General features: G+C 36.2%; 1 protein-coding gene across 1 annotated transcript; it reads right to left on the bottom strand.

Moving 5' to 3' along the window:
* Positions 1-563: 563 nt before the first annotated feature.
* On the bottom strand, positions 564-17,053 carry LOC121515300 (ubiquitin-conjugating enzyme E2 H-like). Its single transcript, XM_041795994.1, has 7 exons — positions 16,761-17,053; positions 10,462-10,538; positions 10,303-10,377; positions 10,177-10,216; positions 9,883-9,935; positions 6,032-6,160; positions 564-3,344 (listed from the first exon to the last, which is right to left on the bottom strand). The coding sequence occupies exons 1-7, from the start codon at positions 16,811-16,813 to the stop codon at positions 3,220-3,222; spliced, it is 552 nt and encodes a 183-aa protein (XP_041651928.1). The 5' UTR covers positions 16,814-17,053; the 3' UTR covers positions 564-3,219.
* Between the last annotated feature and the right edge of the window lie 5,825 nt (positions 17,054-22,878).

The following is a 22,878-nucleotide window of genomic DNA, read 5'->3' as shown; positions in this document are numbered from 1 at the left end:
TTCTTTTTTTAAATTATCTTTTATCACTCTTGTGCCTTTTTTCACCCTGTACTCAGATTTGTAACCTCTTATAGAGGGAAATAAAAACATTAAGAAGAAGAGATAGTATAACAAGGGCACAGCATGCACATCCAAAGAGGGGTGGGATTGATCATTTATTCCACTTCATTAATTTGTGGCTGTAATAGATAATGCGTTAGGGAACATTAGATTCTCTCAGGAAGTTTACTCACAGGAGAATGGTGCACATACGAGCAGGGTGGTTCAAAGGTTAATGTTTTAAGAATATACAACAGTGATGAACATCAAGGATTAATCTGTAATTTTGTTGCATGAGCTCATCAATAGGACACATCACAGACTGCCACAGACAATAAAGCAAAGGTATGGCGCCCTCTAGTGGGTAGAATAGAGGTGTATGTGTAACGGGTTGATTTAGCATACCACCTTTTTGGTCTGGGTTGTCAGCATTGGCTGTTCTGTAGGAGACTAATAAGTCCTGAAGAAAAAAAGAAATGTCACATTGAGACGATCAAACAAGCAGAATACTGACAAAGTTTGGACATTTTTCTTCTTTATTTCTTTCTTCAAGTTACAAGGGAAGCACATTTATTCATTTTTTGCATTTTAAAAATCAGGGTTATCTTGACTCGTATCCTGGTCACAGGGCTTAAAAGACAAATTAAAAACAGTCAATAGGCATCAAATATATGTCTCATCAATAAAAAATACATTATACAATGATGATTTCAGAGCAGGACAAATAACAAGGCTGGACAGTGGTTTGTTATTTTAACGACTATGTTAACTGTGACATCATGTAGTCCTAAGACCTACACCAACAAAGATTTGGTTACCGAGGCTAATTTAAGCCATTATAACTAGGCTATATAATGAAACATTTTCATGCCATGTCAAAACTGTGACACTACTTTTACCAACTCTTTTACACAAAGGTAAACCCTCTTTTAATACACAATGGAAGAAATATAAAGGGATTATTATTTGCATTTTTTTATTTTAACAAGAAGAAAGAGCCCGATCAGATGGAGATAAAGTAAAGTGAAACTTTTTTCCTTAAATAACACAAGCTGACCTTTGATGCAATGACTGCATGTTAAAAACAGTTGTCAGGTTTCCATACAGAGAAGTACACTATCATGAAATGTAACAGTGAACTGTTACTACTAACCAACAGGCACACACCTGTAAGGAGTAAACAGGACAAAAAGATGAAACACTTTAATTTGAAACAATCAGATGGACTCTTGACAGGAAACCGTCCATCTTATTATTATTATTATTATTTTTACCTCAGTGTAAAATCTTTATCCTTACATTCACACTGAGGAGGATTTCTGAGCTCGCAGATCGGTTAGATATTGGTCCCACCATTTTGGAAAACAACACGCCATTGACAGCAGGAAACAGTAAATATACCAGCATCGAATGGCTGAAACAAAGAGCACTTCTGTCTGACTACATAAATCATTTTTATGGACATATTTGCATAAGAAGGGGGGTGAAGAGGCGCAACATGTCTTTGGAGGATTTGATTCAACAAAGATGTTTTCATTCTCATTTTTACAGGACAGTCTTTTAACTATATGTTGTATAAAAATTAAACCATGTCATGACAAGAATCACCACCTGCAAAATAAAATAAATCTAACTATCCCTAGGCAAGTCAGACACCTATTATAGTTGAACACAAGCAAAAGTTCAATAATTCAACAAGAATCTGAATAATCGCTGAAGGACGACACCTGGCCTCCTCAGCGTGTCTACACAGTCCTGCACAACTTTACTTCAGTGCCATGCCACAATATACAAAATACTCAGAGAATGACAGAGACTTTCCTAAAACGGAGAGGAGAGAGGTGGGGAGGAACGATGAGAATATTGATCCGTCTTTTTTAAGCACAACACAGGTCATCAAAACAGCATGATTCTCTCAGGATTACATTCATGCACACCATAGACTGTATATTAAGATGGACAGAGCGGCAGCTGCTATAGACTGAAGCCAACCCCATCTCCTTTATATTAACAGATGTGACATAATTCAAACTCTAAATCGAAATACGCTTGATCACTTCTGCAAGACTTGGCTCTAACCTGTATCAGCAGCACAATATGCCACTGCCTTTTAAAGTTTTTTAAGTTTTTTACATTGGTATCAGCTGACAAACATTTGCCATGTGGCATGAAGAGATACCAATTATCTCTGTTTATTTTTTGTAATCAATCAGTTTAACACTAGCATCTAGTTAGCCTAGCTGCTGGTACAAAGGTGCTATTCTTTATAAGGCGTAAGAATTCCCCTGTTGGACAAACTCTCATCTGTTAATATGGTAACAGAACAAAATGTTGGCACTGTGGGAGTCTTAGATGAAAAGAAGTAATGAAAAAACTGCATTGGCTAAATCAAAATTTTAAAAAATTGTATTAGTATCTGCCCAAATTTTCCCAGTCTGTGCATCTCTAGATATTTTGGCTTCATTTTTGTACCATGGAAGGAAACTGAGATGCATAGTCCATATTTATAAACAGTCTATGATTCACACAGCCACACACACACTTGGCTGATGTCATGGCGGATGCACTTGTTGTTCGACCGTGTGTGTAGATGAGTCATCAGGTTTGCACAGAGGGCAGTCCAGTCCAGTCAGTACACAATGATCACATGATCACACTGTGGCCTTCTGGTCCTCAGCAGAAGTGATGATTGTAACAGCAACTCCTCAGTGTCAAAAACATGAGAGTTAGAAAAAAAAACTGAAGAAAACCCTAGCTCTTTTGAATCAGTGTTTGTAATCATGCTGTTCTCCTTCAGCCTTGTGATGAGGGGTTTGTTCAACACAACAAAAGAGAGGGAGATGTGGGTGTTGTCGCTGGTTGAGGAAACTCAGTGTAAACAGTATTGTTTCTGTGAAAGCCATGATTTAACCTCTGCAGTCCATGAGGATGAATGATGCACTCCTTTCTGATCCAAACAGGCTCCTTTAGGAGTGAGGAGGAGGGCGAGGGGCAGGTGGTCATAAACTCCTATGTAAAGGTTTATATTCTGCAATATCATACTGCAAATCCTTGTATAGCGATAAAAATTCTCATGTCACTGTAAAAAACTTGTCTTAAATATGAATATAGTGCTGAGCTCCTGCTCTTTGGGACATGACAGTCTGTTGGGAAGTAAAGGGGTCAGGGTGTCCCCCTTCACTACAACTCCATGTCCTGAGCCTCATCCTCCGAAAAGTCTGACATGGAGCTCTCTGAAGAAGAGTCGCCTCCTCCCTCCTCCTGTTCCTTTAGAGCCTCCTCTGTGGCGTACCTTTGGATGTACTCTAGAATAAAAAAGGGGGGCACATGTGACATCAGGAGCTTCTTCACTTCTTCTAACAACAGATAATTTCAGGTGCAACTGTGTTAAACAAGAGGGTTATTGAAGTCATGGTTTACCAACATCTTTTAAAAAATTACAGTCAGATGTATCAGTTTTCAGATGTTTCAGGAATACATCCATTAATTTATTATCAGTAATTTTAAGTTATTTAATAGAATAAGGTATTTTTTGTGTGGACAAAGTGGTGATTTTGTTTTGTACAAGGTAAAACATTTTTTTTCCTGGCAAATAAAAATGTAAACCTTTTGTGTTTTAAGAGTCAAATCTGCAAATAATTTCTTTGTTGTGAAGAAAGCAATCAAAGGCTCTTGTTTTCATGTGCTTCTCTGACACCTACACTGTGGATGCAATCTGAGGCATTAAAATTCAATGTCAAAATAATCAAAATCATAGATCAGGTGTCTTATTTGCTTTGGAAGCTCATCTAGTCATCAGTATGAATTTAATTTTGTTTAACCATATATTAAAAACTCCTCACAGGGCATAGAGTGATAAGGGATCTGCAAATTTCTGAAATCATTTCAAATAGTTTTTCATTATTTCCTCTTTCGGTTATGACAAAGGAAAGTTAGTGAAATTCTTTATTGATATGCGCAAAATATGTTTAACATGTAACAGTATAAGAGTCTGTGTCCATGGCTGGTGTGTTTTACTCTGGCATTGCTCACTTTTAATACAGAACCAGTGGGGTTCCGTTTTTTCAGTGCCTGATGAAAAAATGCCTTTGGCATCAGCAATTTTTTGTGGCAGCACTCTCAAGGCTCTAAGTACTAAAAAAAAGTTAAACGTCCAGACAGTGCTGCACTTGTCAGTCTCTCTTTTCTCCTCCACTGACCAATCAAAATCAAGAAGGGACAGGACTTCATATATTATTCCACCGATTCATTTTAAATTCCTTTTTAAATATTGAGCACACTGAGCTGGACACTGACCCCCCCCCCCCTCACATAAGAGACTTTCATTGAACCCCAGAGCCAGCAGACAGAATGGTGCTTGTTACATGAGACTTTGTGTTTTACATCAACATACACCAGACTTATCTCTTCTGTTTACAACTGCACAGTGCATGTGCAATATTCCTTTAGTTTAAATGCACCATTACCTATTCACAAATATACCTGCACATCTGTATAATGCATCTTTTGTGCCTTTGTACATATTTTTTGTGAAGTTTACATTCTGTTTTAGGTAATTATTTTGATACTATATTTTCTATAATATTTTGTCGAAGTTCCTGGCTTCTTAGTATTTTTATAGTTCATCGATGTTATTTATTTCTGCACCAAACACTAAGTCAGATTCCTTGTATGTGAAAATCTTCTTTACAATAAATGATTAATGGTTCTGATTAAACCAGCCTTTATGGACACAACAAAGGAAAGCTTGAGTCAACTTTCAAAGCAACAATAATCACTAGTTAAAAGCACTCTAAAGCCCAATTCAGACCAAAGATTCACAGTGCAGTGAGAGGGTTTATGGACACATCTGAATGTTCGCAGTGGTCTGAACTGAGCAGTTGCAACTCGAATCAAGCTGTCTGATGCTGTTGCCTGCAATTCAGCTTGTCAAGTCGCAGACAGCTGGTTGCAGGACACTGCAAGCTGATATATGTTTTAAAAACAGGTATATAAATCTTGTTCTGAAAGGCTATAAAAGCCAATTTTGCTAGCCAAATTGTTTGCTATAAATTTTGGAAATAACAACATGTAATCATTTCCAAGAGGCAGATAAAATGTGAAAAAGGGAAATACTGTCGCTTAGAAGAGTCTCTCATTTTTCTAGCTGTGCTCATAAGCAGGACATGAGGCGCTGTATGAGATAAGCCATGAAAAATTCGAGGCTGTAGGAGCTAAATTTGTCCATGCAAGCATATATTTTGTATGCTTTTTCATATATTATATTTTATAATGTTGATCACAGATGAATTAGTGATGACAGGAATCAAAGAGCCTGATGTTATGCATCATCATGGAGATAAGGATGCAGGGAAAAAAACAGCTAATGTGTAAAATACTGTCCCTCTTGCAGAGACAGATTTATTATGAAGTAATTTCAGAAATAAATCACCTTAAACTGAGTAACAATGAGAGTTACTGCTTTGACAGCAATGCATTGTCTCCTTCACTCACAGCAGTGTGAACTGGCAGGTGTTTAGAAAGTCACTGAAGAGCCTGTTGCAAGAAGTTGTGAGTTTTAGCTCATCTTGTTGCAAATCTTTGGTCTGAACTGGGTTTAAAACTCAGTCTGTGGATGCTGCCAGGGCAAAAGCACTATGACCACAGTATCAAAGCGCCTGCAAAGTGAGAAATTGAACCATTGGGATGATTACTGCTTTACTAAAAAGTCTAAGCTTCATTTATGAATCTCTTTCAATTTTGAAGTTGTATAGCAGGGTTAGGGTTATAGCATTTATTTTTCTAAATCTATAATTTCCTTCTGATAATATGTAGAAACAAAGGTTTTCTGTTAAATTTCTGACTCATCAGGTTACAGATATCTAATCTAAATTACGTTAAAAATCATTCTAGCTTGGATAGTTGAAGTAGTTCCTGTAACATTTTTATTTAGAGACTGTATGACATTTAAAGTTTGTATCATCCAAATACAGGTGCATGTCAGCTTCGCTACCTTTGATCTTGTGTTTGTAATCCTCCGGTCGGTGCAGGTACATGGCCGCTGCGTCTCCGTTCAGAGGGTCGATGGGGTTGGGGTAGGCGAGCAGCTGAGGAAGAAACGACTCAAAGATGTTGGTGAGGTCTGGTGGATGTGGAGAGAGAGAGAGAGAGAGAGAGAGATTAGTCAGTGCGCGGAGAACAGTGACAGGAAAGCTACAGAAATATGTCAACAAGCTGGATAAACTCTAAAAACAGCTACAAAAACAGTCACTAGAGGGCTCCCTTCTGTTTAATCCTCACAGCTGAAGGGCTGTGTCGTTCTCTGTTATCTGTTTGATGTAAAGAAACTCTGCAAGACAATGCAGTTCTTTCATTTTATTAACAACTGCTGTAAGTTAAATATGAAGTAAGTTCACAGTGTGAAGGAAAAATGTAAGCTAGACTTAAAGGAGTATCTGGTCTTTCAGACATGTGAGGTACAGACCAAATAAGTTTCTTTCTGTGTTATCTGCAAGTGGGCAAGACATCAATTATATCAACCATGTTTCTGTTACACAGTATAAATCGAAGGTCATGTCAGATCTGAAAAAAATACATCAACAGTAAATCCAAGTAGTGCAAATTGATCAAACTTGGCATAATATTTGGCAACATTTTAACACAAAGTACCAGGGGTGGAAGAAAGTCATTGTTTTGCAAGTCTCAAGTAAGTCTCAAGTCTTTAATCCCAAGACTCGAGTCAAGTCTCAAGTAAAGACGTGCAAGTCCAAGTCAAGTCTCAAGTAAAGACAAGTCAAGTCAAGTCCAAAGTCATAGGCTTGAAATTTTCAAGTCCTTACAAGTCATAAGCACTGTTTACCAAATAAAATGCCATTTTAACAATGTAACAATCTATGAAATTTGACAAATACAATGAATGCATTTTGAATTGTTTTATTTTTTTTTAAATAAAATAAAACCAGTGTGCTGATTTCTTGCATCTTTAAGACAGCTAACTGCAGCTGAAGACTCAAGCAAACAAGTCTTTTTTCTTTTAAAGGTAAAAAGACATTAACAAACCAGATGCTGAAAATGAATATCCATCATTACAATGCCAAAGTTTGAGCTACACTTCAACAAATCTGAGTGCTGAATCAATGGAGATTGAAACAATGCAAGTGACTGTATTCTGTTCAGTGTGTTAGTCATCCAAACTAAAGCGCGCTAATGGCTCATCACACCGGTGTCAAACCACCCCCACAAAACACGCTTATCAGGGTGTTCTTACAGAGACAACACATGACAGACATACTAACAGAGATGTGGATTAAAAGTAAGATAAACACATTATTTAAGCTATCTCTTAGTAATCCATCTCAGATCCCCACCCACCTGGGAAAAACAAACGACTGGCACTTAAAACAAATGTGCTTAAAAGTTCTGCCACCTCAATGAAGAAGTATTGAAACTGTCACCTGTACTGTCATATTATCAGAAGATGTCAAATCCAGAGTTGTTTTCTAAGTAATAACACACCAAAAACTTTGTCTGACAATTATTGATGGAGTCATATTTTATTTAGCCAAAGTAAAACCAGAACAATTAAGCCCTTTAAAAAGAATCTAAGACTTTCACACCAAATCGAGGACTTTAAAGGCCTTATTTTGAGAATTTAGGGCTTTTTTAAGATCTCCAGGCCCTACAAGTACTCTGCCCTTCAATCAGAGAGCACCTCTCAGCCTAATGACCTTCTTACTGATCAATGCTCAATGGATGACCTCAGTAGAGAGAGCAGTGATTGCTGAAGTCTAAGCCGATTACAAGTGAGATGTTCTGGCTGAAGCTGCACCATGGAGTTATAAGCCGTGTGTTTTCAGTCTCTGTTTCTGTCAGCAAAATTAAGCTAGTGAACAAAGCCTCACACACATCTGTTAATCATTAATTATCTTTGGTAAATTTTTTATTAATTTTTTATGTGGGCGTTATCTTGAAAAAAAAAAAACATTATGGAAAACTTTAACTCAGTTAAATTATGTTTCCATTGATGTCCTTTTAAAATGACTACATACCGGCTTTCCCCACAATCTGAGAGAGAAGAAGATCCAAACCCAGTTCTTACATGGACAGATGGCTCACAGACAATCAGAGTAAGAACATAAGACCTTCAGTACTTTGGAGCGCTCATTGAATAACGAGCCATCTCCGTCCAGGGCTCTTTTATTATGAAGTGCTGCTAGACCTACATGGAGTTACATACTTCTAAGGCTCCATTAGAGTGAAGACTAGTTATACACTATATGGAAAAATGTATTTGGCCAAACCTGCTAATTAATGAATTCAGGTGTTTCAATCAGACCCGTTGCCACAGGTGTATAAAGTCAAGCAACTAGCCATTCAGTCTATGCTTCCAATTTTGTGGTAACAGTTTGGGGAAGGCCTTTTTCTGTTCCAACATGACTGTACCCCAGTGCACAAAGCAAGGACTATAAAGATATGGTTTGATAAGTTTGGTGTGGAAGAACTTGACTAGGCTGGATAAAGCCCTGACCTCCACCTCATCAAGCACCTATGGGATGAACTGAAACAGAGATTGCGAACCAGGCTTTCGCGTCCAACATCAGAGCCTGACCTCATAAATGCTCTACAGAATGAATGGGCAAAAATTCCCAAAAAACACCACTACACAATCTTGTGGAAAGCCTTCTAAGAAGAGTGGAGCTGCTATAGCTGCACAAGGGAGGCCAACTCCATATTAAAGCACATGTATTTAAATACAATGTTGTTACAGTCCCCGTTGGAGAAACGGTTAGGCCGTCACATACTTTTGTCCAGATGTTGTATATTGAAAAAGTTTCTATATTAGTAGGTTTTAAGCAATCTGTGGATTTTTATGAATGCAGTGTTAATTTCCTCAACTAAAACTATGACTAAAAATGTTCATAGACAGCCTTTTTTTCCATGACAAAAACTAGACTAAGACTAACAAAAATAGATCTGTGAAGACTAAAACTGACAAAAAGTAAGTTTAGTTTTCGTCAAGATGACTGAAACTAGACTAAAATGTCATGTAGTTTTCGTCGGACATTTAAAATCTGTGATTTTTCTCCACTGGGTAAATCTGTCAAAAACAATGCATCTGTATCTATTCTGCCGCTCAGCTGTAGAAAGCAGGGACCTCAGGTTTGTCAGGGTGCATAGAACAGACTACCATCATTTGTTACCAGATTAAGCCAAGAAAATAAATGCTTGGACTAAAAGCAAAGACTAACATTTGAGGACTTTCTATAGACTGTAACTAGACTAAAATGTTTTTGAGTTTTTGTCGACTAAAACTAGACTAAAACTAAAAACGGTAGAAATGACTAAAATGTAACTAAAACTAAAAGACATTTCATCTAAAGACTGAAATTAAAAATAGCTGCCAAAATTAACATTGTATGAATGTAATGTGCTTAAATTAAATCTTTAACTGGAATTGGATTGTGAGGCATGTTTTGACGTAGTAGGACTGTTTTTGTTGGAAAATCATGATCAGGAGAGCACAAGAGAGTACCGTGGAGCTTTAAATGGTAGGTTAAATGACTATAAAATATGGGAATGGTTGGAATCACAAGAATCATAACGATCTAGTGATGATAATAATGTGCAGCAGTTGTGTAAATAATACTAACAATAGGAAGAAAACACTAATAGGACAGCACACCATCGGACTTGCAACAGGATTCAACATTAATATAAAGTTCTGTTAATTCTTAATAAAATAAATGGATTAACTGGGAACAAAGTTCACGTCTTTGTTAATGGTTTTTAATGTTTGATGTTCACCTCTGATGATCAGTGAAACTACATAAAGTTGTGACAATGACAGTGGTGCCTGTAGCCTACCGTAGAGAGCCGTCCACGTCTGGTTAATGACATCTAAACACACAGTTCCTGACCTGAAACACAAAACACTGTGAGTGTTGAACAGAGCAGCGTGGGAAGCAGCATTTGTTTTCAGCAACCTGAACACAAAAGAAACATCAGCTTTTACTTAATACCATCCAACATGCTAAATATTAGAAACTGCTACAGGAAACTAGTGTTTCAGTCATGCAAGAATCTTACAAGCCGGTATAAAGATTTTGTCATCATACAGATCATTAAATAATGATATAAATCAATATCTACAGTACTTACGCTTCATCAATGTTGGGATGAAAGATTTTATTCATGAATCCTGTTTAAAAAAAGCAGTTTAAATGAATGCATTTTTCTGATTTAATATAGAGTTTTTTAAGTGTCTTAGACAGAAATATCACATACCTATTGATGGTGATTTAAAGGGGTATTTATCTGGTAGGTCTACTCTGACCTTCCACACTCCTCCTTCATACGGCGCTGTGAGAAAAATACAAATTAGTTTACACTTTGAAACAAAAATTCAGAACAAACAGAAGAATAAATGACACGAATAGCTCTTACTTCCTGGTGGACCATGAAACTTGACCACAAACTCATTGAGACCGCTGAGGATGGTGACCTCATGTTTGCTCTCAATGCTGAAGCACAGTTAAGGTAAAGAGCGACCAAAAAAAAAAAAAAAGCAACACAAGAGGAAGAAAATTCAAAGAATATGTTAACAAGTATGATTTAAGAAACAAAAAAAGGCTGAGCTGCTGGTCAAAGTGCCTCTGTTAACATGTCCAGGCAAAGATAGGATCAATAACATGAGATCAATAATGTGGTGTCTGACAAACCAGACAACAGGTCTGAACCTCACACTCAGTCAGCACAGGACCAGGATGGTTGTCAATCTTAAAGCAGAAACGTGAACAAACATTACACTTCTAGAGTGAATAAAACTGATTTTGCTTACCAGCTGATCCCTAATAATGACTATTATTATCAGCATTACTTGTTATTAGTTGCTACTGCTGTGGAGACTGATAAATGTGTGCAGCACTTAAAGATTAAGACAAAGTCCCTCAGTAAAGTGCATTGTATCATGTGGTATCCCCCAATAAAATCAGCCTCTGAGCTAGATAAAAAAGAGTTTGTTTAAAGGGATACTTAAACATTTTGGCAAATTTTCCCATTGCCATAATCCCTATAGTCTTAGTAAAGGTTTGTTACCTTTAGTTGTCCGTGAACGCTATTTTTAGATTGGCACTGCCGAGTTCTGAGCTGCTGTGCCAACTCAATGGAGACAGACGGTATTTTTGGCTTTCCCTCATCAAACTCATCAAATACACAATCTAACAACTCCAAAACACTCTTGTGTTAGTTGTGAAACTGACTGAAATTAATTGTGATGTATCTTAATTAGTTCAAATGAGAGCAAGACCTAAAGAAACAAAATTACTTTTATGCCTAAGCATCCTGCAGGAACAGACCCCCTTTACATTTTATATCACAAAGATTCTCAATGAGAGATTCATTTGGCTTTCATCATTTGACTAAGCGTAGACACGTTATCAGCTAGGCCGATTATTGATGCTGACATTTAGCATTTAGCTGAATGTCAGTGTCAGCATTTTATTTTACAGATGATCTGCCAAAATGAGTAAATTCAATGGTGTGCTGCTTTGGCTCCACTGCAAGGGGTGTCTTCCTCTCTGGTTTTGTTTTCTCTCTCTACAGTCTCACCTAAAGTCTTGTCCACAACACAGTCTGGCTGGTTTGATGTCACACAACTACCAGCCAGTCAGCACCGAAGCATGGGTGACACTGACACAAGGAGTGTACAGCATCACTTCCTGTTTCCTGCTGCAACTGTGTTGCTCTCTGTTGTTTCTCATGTTGACAGAGCTAGAGCTAAATTGTTTATTTCCATTCATATTCTAACATGCAGATTTACTTTTGCCAAATTAAGCACATTTTATTTGTCATAACAAATGCAAATTGGTTTCAAATAGAGGTTATCGTTCAAATGCACTACAAATAACCTGTATCGCTATCCGCCCTGAAAAAAAATATATTGGTCAACCCTTGATTGGTACTCTCATCAATCTGAAGCCTTATTGATACAACTATTAATCTTTTTTTCTATTGCTGGTGTGAAAGATGAAACAGCATTACAGTTTTTCAGAAGCTGTTGGTATAAGCTGAGTAGAGCTTCAGTTGAAAAGTTATGCTGATTCCTTCTGCTCTATTTTATACTGATGAAATAATAAAGCTGTCCCTTGTCTCCACAACTGTAATTATCTTAGTTTTCATCAAAAACTTAAGAGGGACAAAAATAAATGTTTATTTCCTTGTTTTGACATTTAAACACATCATGGTATTTTATATACGTCTGCCTAATACTCATTTTACTAAGCTTGCCTTGAACACATCATACCTGTCAGCTCATTAAGCCTCCTAATGAATTCTCATTTTGGCAACTTCAACACTGGATTAATGGGTTTAACTAACGAGACTTTCTACAAAGTTTGGGAGCACTTTTCAGCAATGATTCAAAGAAAATGGTCCTGGAGCAGCTGAAGCCAGAGTTATGATTGAATACTTCTTACAGGGCAGCTGGAATCTTTGTTTTACCAAGCCAACAGTCAAAATAACACATTTTGGTGTGCTCTGAGCTTGGGTTGCCCCCTGAATGAACTGATGTATGTTTGTGCACCAGTGATAAGATAAAACAATGTTACGTCACAGTATGAATAAGCTTGCCAGTTTCTGAAAAATACATAACCAGGTTTTTGCAAACCTGGGTTTGGATCTTCTTCTTCATTCAAACCAGGGCTGAATGATTTGGGAAAATAATCTAATTGTAATGCTTTTACCCAATATTGCAATTGCGATTTGATATGCGATTATTTCTTAAGTTCCTCATCTCATGCATTTTCAAACAAGAAATAATTCATTCTATACTATGACCAACACAATATTAGGTTGAACTAGGGCTCAACAATTTTGAAAAAACATCTTTTTGAGATGATTAAGACTCATTTTACAAGTTATGAACTGTTGTATTAAAAGGAATGATCCTTTTTATATAGTTCTCATATTTAGTCAGAAAAATATACAAAAATGAAGAAAATGTCATTTTTTTGTACAATATTCAAAAAATGTCACTGGAATGACTGCATGATATGTAATGCATGACATCTCTGCAGCAAAAAAAAAGTTCTAAACTGGTATTTTGACACAAATTTCAGGTTAAAGAAATATGGCATCTTCTGCGATTTGAAAATTGCAGCAGCCCATATTGTGATTGAATCTAACTTGCGGTTAATTGCCCAGCCCTAATTCAAACACAGAAAATCTTTAAAACTTAATATGATAAAAATCAGCAAAGATAAGATGTACTGAAATATCTGCAAGGGGCGCCCAAATTGTTACAAAAAAAGCTCATGACAGGAGCTTTACCACAAGTGGGTGCGATTGTATTTTAGTGTATCATCAGCATTAAAAAGCATATTGAACTTCTCTCCTTGGTAAGGAGGTGTCAAATAAAGTTAAAAAGTAGTAGTGTCATTAATATTATCAAAAGAAAAAAAAACACATAAAGTGCATAAATCTGCTATACTAGTAAAGGAGACTGTTAGAACATGTTCTTCAACTGAAGACGATGGGTTGTGATTTTGGTGGGAAGGATGTGTCATAATCACAGCTTGTGATGACAGCGGCAAGGTCGAGCGCATTCATCAATGACTATGTGAGTGTGGCACAATGACAGACTGAGAAGAGAAAAGGCACCCAGAAACCACACGAGGAGCTGTCACGCTGCGTTTTATCACGCTGTCATAAATCCTCCTGTCATTTCTTCACACACAATCTAACCAAGGTAACGCGCACATGCCTATTTAGCCAAACTGCTGGAGCACAAATAACAGCGCTCCATAGCTTGATTACATAACTGTCAGGAGGTAATAGAAGTGAAAACATCCATCCAAGAGTCACTCAGGAGAAAAGGTTTGCAAACCACTGACCAAGAAGCCAGAGTGGCTTTAAAAGAGATCCAGGCTGTGGGTCCTTTAAATAAAACATGTTATAGACTTCTCTCCTTTATGCATTTCCCTCCGAGTCACACAGAAACAAGCACATGCTCACTCAGGAATAAAGTAACTACACATAGGAAAGCATTACTTCAGCTAAAGCTCACAGTGCACATGGGTAAATGAACACTATTTCCTTATTTTTAACACTAGATCTCATGTTACTTAGTTTTAAAGCCTGATTTTAAAGGGCTTTTTCAGATGGCCCCACTCACTATTCTTAGATTTCTAATCAATGTTTTAAAATGATACCAACAAAACAAACATCTATGTCATAGAAGACAAACAGTAACTTTGTTTTGTATCCTTTTCCTTTGTTTAAATCATTGATAAGTTTGTTATTTAAAGTTTATGTGTGGAACTTAACTCTTAACAGTTAAATATGGTGTTTATTTTGAATATTAGCTGGAGATGATGCAAAGGAATAAAGATCTAGAAGAATAAAGCACACAAAGCCATACATGACACAAAAAAGACAGGCAATATCATAAGAGGCCTTTGGTGGGGTTCAAAAAGATGTGAAGGATTAACTGAATTATCTGGTAATCATTTACTCCTTATGAACATTAACTAGTTATGACAAATACATCTACAAATATTATGAATCAAATATATTTATATTAAAAACTCATTCCTTTGCTCATGTTCCTGGTGGATTGTTGTTTTTTATGTTAAACACCTTAACACTGTGAGTGATGTTATCCACAGAGTTAGTCACTTCCTTACTGTGACAGGATTAGGTCTACTGCTGAATAAAAATAAAACATTTATTCTAGCTCCGCTTTTATCTCCTTGCACCATCCTCACCGTAAAACACCTGACTTTGCCAGAGGTCTTATGAAGGGGCAATGTTTATTAAGTATGGGTAGTGCATTGAACTATGTCAGTAAAGAAGTTTTAATTCTTCAAATTTACACCTAAAGTGAAAGGAAATAATCTTGTGGTGAAGGCAAACTTGAAACTGTTGTAAACAACAATGCAAGTGCTAAAAATTAACACGAGAGCTAAAATATTAATAATTTCCAAAGTGTAAATTTACTTCTGAACCTGTGAGAATTATATAAACTCTGTTAAATTTAACATTACAAAATTACATTACCACTAATGATTTTACTGTGAATGTGGGAACAGAACCAATAATGACTTAAATGTTCAATTACTTATATTCACCAATAAACTGTATCACCAATTATTTTAAAATTGAATAAATCCAATCTAACTATATTTCCTGCAATGACAGATTTTATCATTTCAGGCTAAAATGTCATTAAGTTAAGTATTAAGTATTTCACAATGTGTTTGCAAACTGTTTTTTAAAACCTAAAGATATCAATATAAACAAAGGAAAACTGTACAATAAAATCTGATAAAAATAGAAATCCTTACATTTCAGACTCTATTGATGTCTTTTAATTATCTGACCGTTTTGTTTGAAGCTGTGTGCTAGTTAAAGGTCACCGTGAAAAAAAAGACTACATCTTAAACCACACCGACTCAGAGTAGTTTACAGCCCCTGCCTTGAACGGGATGTTCCCAGCCCCCAGCCCCCATCCCCTCATGTGCCCCGTGCTGCACGCTTGTTGTTCCTCGATCAGCTGTGTATGAAGCCCCGCCTTCTACCATGTTCCGGATGGTAACAGGCTGACCAATCAGAGAGCAGCATCTAGCTGCAGGACAAAAACAAAACAATTCAGCTCACGCTGTCACAAATCCTTTCATGCAAACTTTTGCAGATAACAGCAAATATTTACACAAAAGCAAATGATACGATTAGTTATTATACCAAGACTAAAGAAATAAGCAGTTAAAATATAAAATAACCTCAAGTGACATTACAACACAAAGACGATTTTGTTACACAGAAAAAAATGCTGATAGCCAAAATGTACTCACCCCTGGTTTGTGTTAGGCATATTACGTTAGGGATAAAATAATCTGAACCATATAGATTCATTTAATTTTTAGTAAACACACTATACCGTGAATGACATACATATTATATTTTAAACAATGAGATAAAGCTTTGTTGTATTTATTATCGATTTTAAGACTTTTTGTATTTTGCAACAATGAAAAAAAGCTCAGATGGTCCAGTTTATAATTACCTTACATTAGTAAAATCTCTGTAGCATTCGACTTCACATATAGGCCTATCTTTAATTTCACAAATTATTCTGTCACACAACAGCGACCGTGTTTTTCTCCTTGGTGACAGAGAGGTACATTACCTACCTTGACGTCAGCGTCACTAATTAACAAAAATAAACTCCTTTTCTCTAAGAAGCATTTCTAAAATGTAAAAACAGTCCTCGCCAGTCCTTCAGACAAGGTTGTCAGTCCAGTGGGACCACATATTAACTCTTACCAGGCTAACTTTATCACCTCTAAGCTAATGCTAACACTGTTCAAAGCTTACAGAGTTGACTCAGTCTCATATTGCGACAGATTCAGCTGCTAACTCTCAAACCATACATTTCTACACGGACAATGCTAATGTGTTAGCAGGCTAACGCTAACAGACAAAACAACGCTAGAGATGTAGCTCCTTCACAGTCCTGCCAACTTCACTGTGAGCTAGCTTACATATGTAGGGATAGGTTAAACACGGAGCTGTACGTTAACATCAAAGTGTTTACACTTTTCACCAAATCTATTCACCACATAATCCACATCCTAACAGCAGCTACTGAAAACAAATATTACCAACATGACAGAGCTGGCAGTCATTGAAAAGAAGCCATTTGATTTGGTCCTTCACTCTTGTTGTTTATGGTCTGAAAAGGATACAGTTTCACCACGTCGGTATCCATTCGCCTCTTGCCCGGACTTGGAGACGACATTTTTGTATTCCTTTCAGAAGTGATCTAAAAATACTGCGGCGATGAGGCTACCTCAACCTTTCAGCTTGAGAAATAGCGACAAGCCCTGTGGACTGTATCAACAGCAGCCTTTCCACACAGTCCATAAACAAGGTCTTAGCTGCAACATCGCCCACTTTTTCTTCCTCTCCCTCTTGGTGGCTCTTCAGCGTTTCTCTGACCAGCTCAGTCCTGTCCTGAAGACTCTGCTGCCACACTGACATCAACCTCCAGAGAGAGACCACAATGTGGAGAGGAGGGGCCTGGGTATAGAAATACACGTCACAGAACGCATCAGCACAGTTATTTTGGTGTTTTCCACTGTAAATTAAATCGTGATATCATGCCCATAGTAACTAAAGTCTATGATTAGATACCAGTTTGAATCATTATTATTTTTCTGTAAGGTTAGTTGAATTATGCTCAGATATAACTTGCATTATTGTCTATTACATCTACATCTATGCTAACAGTTAAATAAGACTGGATTAAGCGAAGCAAAAGTTGTTTCCTCAAATTCTCTCTGTTATCCGTTACCAAGATTTAGAGAATTAACTTCTAATAAGTAACATAAGCTTTTATCCTGCACATTATCTTTGCAAATATTCAGTAATGAAAAAGAATCTTGTCATTTTCATGATAAATCGTGTTTATCTGGCTGTCTTTCACGCAATTCAAGTAATTTGAAATTGGCATAGAAAACAACATCATATAATAATAATAATAATAACAACAATAATAATAATAATAAGAATAATAAATAGCAGAGGAGTATTATAATTGATATCAAAAACTTAGTTTAACCCCTTAACGCCTGTTGTATCATTTTGATACATACTTTTATGATACCTCTATCTAATCAATATGATCATAAATGACTAAAAAAAATACCTTCTGAATACAATCTGATGATAAAAATACCCTCAAGTGGATTATCAGTTACCAAAAACACCTAATGTATCAAATGCAAACAAATATATATATATATTACATTTTATGGATATTTAGATTTTTTTGGATTTCATTAGAAAGTGAAAGTGAAATAAAAATTTCAGTTCCAAAAAATTAGAATTTTCTGGCTATAATTTGTGTTTTCAGGCTTTAAGGGGTTAACTAAAGTATGGTTAAAAATTGTTAAATTATAATGATGGAAACTGATACACTCCTATCAATAATTGAGAATCAAGGCCACTCAGAAGGGAGGATAAGGGGGGGGGGGGGACTTTATAAGGCCCAAAGGGGGGCAAATGGAGGTGAGGAAAATCCTGGTATATTTTAAAGTTAATCTGTGATAACCACATTTAAAAATTTAAACTGAATAATATCTACTCTTATCAAAGAAACAAAACATATTATTTATTTAAGCTGTTGTAAAGACACAATGTAGATGGCCACAATGACTAAATCATTTAAAAGTAATGTCAGACTTCATAGCTAAGCTGTGATGTGCGCAAACATCAGGATGTCAGTGAAAAAATAGAAGGAATTAAAGAAGCTTCTGCAGAAAATTAACAAAAAAATTACAAGAAGAGGCAAAAAGTGTGAAAACTGGCAAAAATGGGTTAAAAGTGGCATATGTCTGCAAAAAAAGTGTTGTATAGTGTTTATAGAGTGGCATAATTGGTAAAAAGAACAAAAAATGGGTTCAAAGAAGAGAAAATAGGAATAAAGTGTCAAAAATAGGTTAACAAGGACAAAAGCAGTTGAAAATGGGCAAACATGGTGAAAGAGGTTTGAAATTGGTAGCCAAAGCAGTGAAATGTGGTTTAAAGTAGCAAAAATTGGTTTACAGAAGGTAAAATGGGTCAAATGTGAAAAAAAAAATAGGAAAAACTGGGTTCAAAGAAGCAAAAAATGGGAAGAAAGTGGCAAAATGGGTTTAGGAAGATTTTAAAAATGTCTTTAAAAAATGATTTAAAATGGATTTGAAATGGTTTAAACTGGGTTAAAATTGTCATCAGTGGTCAGCAATTGAAAAAATTGGTTAAAACTGGCAACAATGAGCTATGGAGGCAAACATGGGCAAAATGTGGGAAGAAGGGGTTAAAAGTGGCAAAAAGGTGGTAAAATGGCAGGCTAGAGTAGTGGAAGGGGTTTAAAAGTACTAAAAACTGGTTTATAGAAATCAAAAATGGGTCAAATGGGGAAAAATGGGTGGAAATTCAATGAAAAGTGGTTTAATAATGGCTCAAATAAGTAATTTGAACATCAGAACCCAACCAAATTGGTTTGACATTCTTTTCAGTAATGAAGTAAATGATTTTGCAAGGATGCGAGCAACAATTTTATTGAACACACATTCTTTGACATCACCCATCCACTGACTTTTTCAGGGGCCCAGTCAGTTCTCTGGGCACACCTGATGAGCACTATTATTGTTGCAAATATTTTAAAAAAGAAGTCTGATTCAACAGGATCTTAATCATTTTGTGTGGTGCTTACCCTGTGATATTTGTTGTAGTCATTAAAAATAACTACTTAGAAAGTACCTCAAAGTCCGAATGGGCTTGGCTCAAGACAGAAAAAAAGATCTTCAGTGTTGAGAAAACATCTCAAAATCATGTGGCTTGTTGTGCTGTTGGTCCTGTTTTATTAGATATTACCTCTCTGTTTCTTCATACTGTTATCTGACAACAACTTATCACACATATTGCATTTGTATTGAAAGACAGATCATTTTTACTGCTCTTTTGAGAGTTTCTCAACCTTTTCCCCCTGATAAGATCAAGGAGCGGGCAGAGGAGGTATAACTTGAAAAGACGGCTGACCTTTTTGAGGTAAATGGGATTTTACTTCATTGTCGTTAAACAATACAAATAAGGCTGTTTGTCTCTCTAATAGAAAACTATGACCTCAGTTAAACAAAAAGTGTAACATTTGACTTGGCAGCTGAATAGTCCGTCCCTTATGAGACCTTAAATGTGCAGACTAAAGAAAATAGCAGTTGAGAAATGTGAAAAATAACTTGAGTCGTGATGTCACTCTGGTCTTGAGAGGATTATACAACCTGAGAAGTCTCTGGTGGTCTTGGCATGACCTCCTCAGGTCATGGGACCTCTTTGTCTTGCTAACATCCTGTTAGAAATCACATAGCACTTTTTATCTCAAAACAGTGTTCCAGATAGAGACATGGATGTGCTAACTGTCACGACTGTTTGCTGGGTGATGCAATTCAGACTGACCTTGCAGGTTTTTAAATTTTATTTAGAATCAAGATAACTTGTTTGTAACAGTTGCTCTATAGTTGTGAGAAATAAGAATAATATAGAAATCAGTGTAATGCTTCTGTTTTTTTGACTGACTTGTTCAAAACCTGTTTTAAGTGCTTTGATGATTAGTGTTCATCCTCTCAGAACTGATCTGTTGTTTCCTCAATAGCTGCAAAGATCCATGAAATTATTAATATCTAGAAACTACAATGTCATGTTTTAAGCCTTTATTCTTTGATTATTTGAGTCTTTTCTTCCTTAAACAAAAATATATAATGAATGTAGTGTACTCCTCAGGCCCCTTTGGTATCAAGTGCTGCTCTCCGCTGTGAGTAGATCACTGACTAGAACAAAAAAAGTTGCTGACTCATCAGCTGTTTAATCTTATTCGCTCAGCTGTGGCTCATTGTCTTAGCATCTCCTCAGTGTCAGTGATATGTCACATGCAGGCCTCTGTCAACTCCTCAGGCAGCTTTTTGCCACTTTAACTTAAAGTTACAAGTTAAAAGGACCAAATATGGTAAACACTATGAAACAGCATGGATCTCATGTTGATTGTCGTTTGCCTTACCTGCTTTAACACTGAAATGAATGCTCATAAAACAAGTCAGATATGAAGGGTTTAAGATTGTTGAATATCTTCCTGCTCCTTCTCCTCTCTGATATGCATGCGTACAACTCTTTGTTTATAGCTGTTTTTTGTGTTTTCTCACAGTCTCTATGAAAAAAAGCTGATGTGTGCCTTTGTTGTGCTCTTTTAGCCTATCCCAACAAGCTTCAACTCCAGATTACTGCATGTCAGCAAACAGCCCCTGCAGATCTGGGGTAAAGGTTGACTCTCGGTTCAGCTGATCAAAAAGAGTCACTCCAAAGTAACTAAACACTTCTCTTTCAAAGAATTTAATGTGCTTAACATTTCTCTGTTCGGTTATAAGTCACCAAACTTTTTTGATCAGAAATAACATCTTGTGTCATGGCTATAATCAGCATCTAGATGAGGCCCTCTGGTATCACATGTGATGGTGGAAAAGTGAGTTTAGATCCTTTCATGTGCTCATGCATCTCCTCATGATACCAGAGTGATGATATTTTGATACCACAGTGGCAAAAAAATCAAATGTTGGGAGCTTCTCTGTTTTTATGTTATCAGAAATGGCAAACTGATACTTTTTACATTGAACTACCAAAGATTGCATTATTTACAAACACAAAGTGTTAACAAATAATTAGACAACCTTGATTTCCTCTGAGCTTTCGTCCATAATTCAAAAATTAAGATCACTTTTGGGCTTATTTGGATTTATTAAGATAGGACTTTGGATTGAGTTAGAAAAGGAGCCACATGTCTGACTTGAACCCAAGCCACCTTAATTGACTACACAGTGCTCAAATGTTTCACTTTACTTAAATGATACTGCCTATAGCCTACTTAAGTATTTGAGTTCTTTGACCATTTCAGGATTGATGTCGACATATCTGTCTGAAAACAGTCATAAAACATCAAATTAAAGGATTGATCATCTAACAATGAAGATCAAAACGTTTTCAAGAAAAAAATTGTCATCAAACAAGCAAAATATGGCTTCACATGTGAGAAATGTTTGCACCTCTTATTCTTAAGAGACAGTAATTCAGCTATGTTTGGATTTTAGATTGCCTTTTTGAAAAATATGTGGTTAAAGCTCCTGGAATGAACTTTTAGTTTGAGTTGTTTTTGGTGCCCTCTGGGGACAAAGCTATAGTCTCATTTCTTTGCTGACTGCCCTGTGTCTGTTTAAGTAGTACTTTAAACACAAGAAATTTCTCCCTGCCCTCTTTTCACTGTCAAAAATATCATTCATCCTGAATCACTGAGGTCAAAAATGTTGACAAGGCCTTTTTTGCAGTGTGCTGTAAAGTCATTTCTCTGACATCTACCCTGAAGCTGGAGGTTTAGATTATAAAAATGATCATTGGAGGGCCCTCCAAAGCTCCCAATCCATCCCCTAAAGATGATTTAATTCAGAAAATTCCAGGCAGAAAACAAATGTTGTGGTTTTAAGAGTATCTTTTGTCTTTAAATCCCTACAGCTACAAAAATGAACCCAAAACGATTAAGATTGCAACAGTTTTAGCAGAAATGACTTCATGTTTGATCAGTTTTTACAGAAATCCACCACCTGTTGGCTATTTTAAATAAACATGATGCATCAGACGGGCCTGATTAAATCTGTTGTTTTCTGTCTCAACTTTTTACCTCAGGCACTTGAAAAATGTGACTTTTCTGCTTTTTTCACCAATCAGGACACAACATATTTGCAGCAAATGTAGTGATGGACAACATGGCAGTCCTCAAAATATGCAGCTAAAATATTTAGATTGCCTATAGGTGAAAGGGACTGATGATCTATCTGTTAATGCTTAAAAGTGCTTAAAAATACAAAAAGTAATATAATTGTATGTTGTTTGGACCAAAATATTAATCTTATTTGCGCTAATTTGAAATTCTGGCCCCCAAAGTGTCTGTCAAGACAAAATCTGGTCCTTGTACAAATTTAGTTGAATACATTATTCAATAATTATTATTCTTTATATCAGAATTTATTCTTTATAGATTTTTTGTCACACCTGTCCTTTATGTCTATCGCTTGTGTCCACGAATAAAAGTGTTAAACAGTGATCGAAGTTATTAATTTGGGGTTAATGACAGTGTGCTGATACAGTAGGCACAGATAATGTGCAAATACAGTGATTAGAGAAGTAAACATTAAAAGTGCAGACTTTTCTGAAGACTTATTAATTTCAAGATAACTTGTAAATTTATTTTCTGTAAATTTATTTCAATATCTATGGAGCTCA

Source organism: Cheilinus undulatus, linkage group 9 (genome assembly GCF_018320785.1).
Source record: "Cheilinus undulatus linkage group 9, ASM1832078v1, whole genome shotgun sequence".
NCBI classification, from domain to species: domain Eukaryota; kingdom Metazoa; phylum Chordata; class Actinopteri; order Labriformes; family Labridae; genus Cheilinus; species Cheilinus undulatus.
This window is presented reverse-complemented; position numbering and strand designations above follow the sequence as displayed.

Bases quoted from the DNA above. Each gene is read 5' to 3' on its own strand.
- LOC121515300 (XM_041795994.1), bottom strand. From the start codon at position 16,813: ATGTCGTCTCCAAGTCCGGGCAAGAGGCGAATGGATACCGACGTGGTG. The intron at 10,378-10,461 runs GTAAGAGCTATT...TTTTTCTCACAG, and splicing joins GTTTCATGGTCCACCAGGAA to CGCCGTATGAAGGAGGAGTG. The intron at 10,217-10,302 runs GTATGTGATATT...TTTTTTAAACAG, and splicing joins CTTTAAATCACCATCAATAG to GATTCATGAATAAAATCTTT.